This window comes from Saccostrea cucullata, unplaced genomic scaffold (assembly GCF_032062105.1).
Source record: "Saccostrea cucullata isolate Sc308-1 unplaced genomic scaffold, CSIRO_AGI_Scuc_v1 ctg23149, whole genome shotgun sequence".
In the NCBI taxonomy this organism is placed as follows: Eukaryota; Metazoa; Mollusca; class Bivalvia; order Ostreida; family Ostreidae; genus Saccostrea; species Saccostrea cuccullata.
In genome coordinates this window covers 1-5008 of record NW_026931859.1, presented here as the reverse complement: position 1 = coordinate 5008, position 5008 = coordinate 1, and the positions used below count along the sequence as shown (strand labels likewise).

Genomic DNA, 5008 nt, shown 5'->3' with positions numbered 1-5008 from the left:
TATTCTCTTGTCAAGTGTGGTATGAGACTCTTTACAGCGCATGCTGCCAAATGTCGATTTTTTATGTTCTAAGAGGTACATTGCAACCTGTATATGTTATATTTTTTCATTATGTAATACAATTTTGTGTATATGGCGCATATATTTCTTATCTTATATATATTTTGTATTATTTTTCTTCTTATATCTTATGTATTATCCATTAACTACTTAAAAATGCTTCTTCGTATTGACACGTTCCTCTTGAGCTTTAATGTAACTTCACGAAGATATTTATAGTGTGAAATCCTTTTCGATATGATATAATTGTTATATTTGGATTTACATTGCATTATCTATTTTTGTTTTCTTAAACAACAAGCTTACGAAGTCTTTCGTACATGTAAGTTTATGATTTGATTTGATCAGAAGATAATCATATTGTGATCAATAAACTTTTGTTTTCAACGCAGATGAGTTATTGATTAAATCGTATTTGATGTACAAGTATGGAGAGAAAAGGCATATGCATACCTTGTATTTCATCCATTTAAGTAATTTTCGTTTCATGTATTAATATGTAAAATGTCTGATAATTATCGTTGTAGAATGTAATATGGGGCTTTATGGCAAAGATTGTCAGGAAGAGTGTGGTCACTGTGTTATACCTGAGACCTGTCACCACGTCAACGGATCCTGTCCTGGGCAATGTGAACTTGGATATCAGGGAGATAAATGCAATAGAGGTCTGGAAATGCTAGACATTTTTAAAGTTATAAGTGAAAATAATTTCGGGTAGTAGGTTGTAGTTTCATGTAAATACGAGACCCCTTTGGCAAATTTTCTTAACCATAGGCTTATTGTACACTCATTATATAACAAATATTGTAGTACAATTTAGCATAGTAACTATAATCCTAAAGATCCGACTTGTAACTATGAATATGCTGAGGTGTGTTTACAAGGCAGGCATATATATAATAAAAAAAAAAAGATTTTGAAAATTCTGAAAGACAAATCAGATTATTCAAATAAGATGTGACAAAAACGCTTAATGCAAAGTTGAAATACTCTATGTACTACAAGCACTGAGCTCACGAAATGAATCCTCCATACGATTAAAAAGGCTGTGTTTTGCAAAGGGAGAACAGAAATTAGTGTAAAATAAAAATGCGGACCCGATACAAGTATTAGATAAAAAAAAAATAAAATAAAATAGGAAGTGCAAAACGTAACATTGACACATTGTAATAAAGATTCTGTAAAAACATCCTATAATTTTATTTAGATGTTTAGTTAGGGTTATGGATAGCAGATGGGTAACCCACAATATTATGTATAGAGAGAGTGTTAATGTCCATGTTTTTTTTTGGGGGGGGACTCCAAACTATGTCCCATCGAAAAAAAAAATAAAATAGGAGGTGAACAACTGCACAACGTAAAAAAACTTTCAAAACTTTACATAAAGATTCTGTGAAAGTCTGAATAAAAATATATTTAGAAAGGGAGAGTTGCGGGAAAGAGATGGATATCCTAAAGCGTAGCGGGCGGACGTGCAAACGGATGCACATTCCGATCATGATATACCCCCGTTTCTCTTCTAGCTGTGGTATAAGAATAAAAGCCTAACATTAAATTTAATATAATGTATACAGAAATACCATATATATCCTGACGATGAAAATAGAGACGATTCTGGAAGGATCTTTTTTTAATAAATTATGTATACTGTATTCACTAGAATAAAGGAAATAAAAGTAAAAGTCACGGTCCCTGTATATAGGAGTATTATTACCAATTTATGATTTAAAGGAAACATGTGTAACTGATAAATTTTCTTGCAGAATGTGATGTGAATTTTTATGGCAAAGACTGTCAGGAAGAGTGTGGTCACTGTAGAGGTCCTGAGACCTGTCATCACATCAACGGATCCTGTCCCGGACAATGTAAACCTGGATATCAGGGAGATAAGTGTGACTATAGTATGTTTTTTATTTTCTTTTATATGCTTGACTTTTGAATTTTATTGTTTAGGTTAATTCCTGTAAATGCAATGTAAAGGAAGAAAAATACACATCCAAAATTTTATATAAATAATAATGAAATAAATTAAGCGATTCATGTTCAAAATTCTTGTCACGATGGAAGACTACTTTGTATCCATGCATAGAATGTGACAATGGAACATTTGGACTTTGCTGCAATTTTAGCTGTGCACAAGGTTGTCTGTCTGTCTGCAATAAGATCAACGGAACGTGTGATCAGTGTCAATATGGATTTGTTGGAATATTCTGCAATATAACTGGTATCGTATATCGAACGTGTTATATTATGTTTATAATTTAAATGGGTGCGAAAAATATTATCTAAAGTCTTTTGTCTAAAAAGTGTGAATTTTGTTTTATGGCCAAGAATATTATATGATTTTTAAAATGTTTTTATTGATGAATTACTACAAAAATATTGGCTGATTTTTGTACCTACCTGAAATGTTATTTTAACTTTTGATAAGAATGTCACTGGATTAATATAATTGTTTCATTGGTTTATATAAAACCGCATTATATAGCCAAACACTGAAAAGATAAAAAAGCGTGATTTTTGCAATTAACATAATAAAAAGACCAATTTTTTTCAAAACATACTTCTGTGTGTTGATTTGCTTGCTAAATGCCAATTCTAGGTATGTCATTCATATTTTTGGACTGCATCACGTATTTTTGAAAGTTTTCGAAAAGACGGGGACTTAGGACATTATGGTCATTGACACTTAGGACTTCCTTTTCGTTTGAGAAGCTTTAATGGTGACAGGGGTCTTTTTTTAGTCTATAGATTATCCTCAGAAAAACCAATACAATAAACAAGAATAGACTGCACAGAATTTACAAAAAAAGAATATATATTATTATTTTATGTTGAAACTAATGTATTGTTATTATTCAGTTGCAGATGTTCAGAGTGAGGCTTCCACGGCTGCTGCTGCAGGAATAGGCGCTTTCATGTTAATACTAGTCATAATAGTCATTGTCCTAGCGGTTATTTTAGCAAGGTAGAGGAATCATTAAAATATATGTTGTAATAAGTGCATCAATTTTTTTTCTGTAAATTTCAAAACTCTTTTCATTTACTTTTCAATTTACAGAAAGTATAACTATTTTCTAGGAAAGCAAGACAGAAAAAGGAAGGTGACATAGTCCTAAAAGAAAGAAAACAAGCGTCTAACACCGGTATGCTATATATTAATTCAGCTATGTACCTCTTCTTGCAGGATGCTTCAAAAGCATTGACTTACATTCGAAACAGTAACAGCAAAAGTAGCTTCAAAATTTGGAAAAGTGGCATGAAAACAGCAAATATTCAGTATAGTTGTGAATTGTTTCCTGCATTAGGTGACGGACATGAACTTGGTTACATGTATATAACATTAAAATTCATTAACGATTGTTTTGAATGAGATAAAGATATCTCATAAAGCTTATGTTTCAGAAGAAAACAATATTGAGGACAGACTAGATAAAACTGAGAACCATGCTGCTGTAGAAGAAAATGCTGAGATTGAGTACATTGTCACAGACAACGGTCAAAAGAAAACACTCATCAAAATAGCTGATCTGGGAAGAATAATCAAAGTATTTTCGATGGAAGAAAATAAGAAATTCACAGAGGAATTTAAGGTACATGAAAACCATTGTAATTTTTGATTTCTATCATATACTTGTATTTCTGGATCAGTCATGATTGATGTTTTCAAAAAGACAAAACATACATGTACTACGTGCAGTAGAAATTAAGAATTTATTATGATAAAACACAGAATGTAAAAAAGCATTTTTTTTAATTAGAATTTGTTTTTATGGTCTAGCTTTTGAGGGTTTTTACACTTCCCTATGGCATGTAAATTCCACACATACTTTTTCTTAATAAAGGCCTTTTTTTCGCTGAACTTTTTAAATAGCAATTGTCATCACATTTTCAATTTCATGTAATTCACAGACATTTATGAATATGTTTTTCCAGCATTAAAGATTATTTTAAAACTTTTAAATAGGCAATGTCCACGAAGATCATTTAAAAAAAAAATCATATAGTTGAATCTGTAGTCCTCCATTAAATTTTATAATAATATAAGATATACGCGCTCTTTTGCGTATTAAACCATTTTTAAAATTATATAAACAGATTAAGTACTGTTAAATCATATATTTTCGTGGGGTCTAATTTTCGTTGTTTGAGGAAAATTTCTTTGTGGGGATTTGATTTCGTAGCTCAAATATTAATGCGCTGCTATGTATGTTATATTTTATATTTCGTGGTGGACATTAATTCGTGGGTCTCGCCATACCCCGAAAACAACGAAAATTAAACCCCCACGAAAATTCGTGATTTCACAGTAGTTACTTAGAGCTTGTGTACATTTCTATGTTTTCACTACTGGTGTTCAAAATATTTGGCTGTATATTTGTATTTATTGTAGGGAATACCGTACGGTGAACAGCAACACATTTCTTGTTCCGTGGCTAAACTACAACTGCGTTAACTTTTTAGAATATGGACCATAACTCAAGAACCCCTTGGCCAATCAGTGTCAAATTTGTCACAGGGTATTCTTGGCCCATGGGCTACCATTTGTACTAAAATAAGGGTTGGGTCCCTTAAACAAGGGTAGATAATCAGGAAAACAAAACCTAAAGTACTGGTTGCAAAAAAATCTTCTTCTCCAGAACCACCAGGCAGATTTTCACCAAACTTACATACAAGGATCAGGATATGTTGAAGATTAAAAATTGTACAAGACATGATCCTGGGGCAAAGGGCGTGGTCTCAAGGTCACTTCAAAGTTGACCTAAATTTACAATTAATGAAAATGTCTATATATTGCTTACTATAAGGACTAGAAGATCAAATATTGTAAGTTCATGCATCTTAAAACTTCACATCATGTTAACTCAAAAGTAGGTCACGGTGACCTACTTTTTTAATTTTGCGGGCATTTGTTTTCAAAATGATTTGAAGGCATATTTTGGACACT

At 31.7% G+C, this 5008-nt stretch overlaps 1 protein-coding gene across 1 annotated transcript; it reads left to right on the top strand.

Moving 5' to 3' along the window:
- The first annotated feature begins 21 nt into the window (after positions 1-21).
- Positions 22-4516, top strand: LOC134233741 (multiple epidermal growth factor-like domains protein 10). Its single transcript, XM_062715737.1, has 7 exons — positions 22-725; positions 1824-1961; positions 2150-2284; positions 2923-3028; positions 3142-3206; positions 3466-3653; positions 4454-4516. Exons 1-7 carry the CDS (start codon positions 596-598, stop codon positions 4514-4516), a joined length of 825 nt encoding a protein of 274 aa, XP_062571721.1. The 5' UTR covers positions 22-595.
- Positions 4517-5008: the final 492 nt, after the last annotated feature.

Coding starts and splice junctions, on each gene's coding strand:
- LOC134233741 (XM_062715737.1), top strand. CDS start 596: ATGGGGCTTTATGGCAAAGATTGTCAGGAAGAGTGTGGTCACTGTGTT. Junction 726..1,823: donor GGGAGATAAATGCAATAGAG/GTCTGGAAATGC, acceptor ATTTTCTTGCAG/AATGTGATGTGAATTTTTAT. Junction 3,207..3,465: donor AAAACAAGCGTCTAACACCG/GTATGCTATATA, acceptor CTTATGTTTCAG/AAGAAAACAATATTGAGGAC.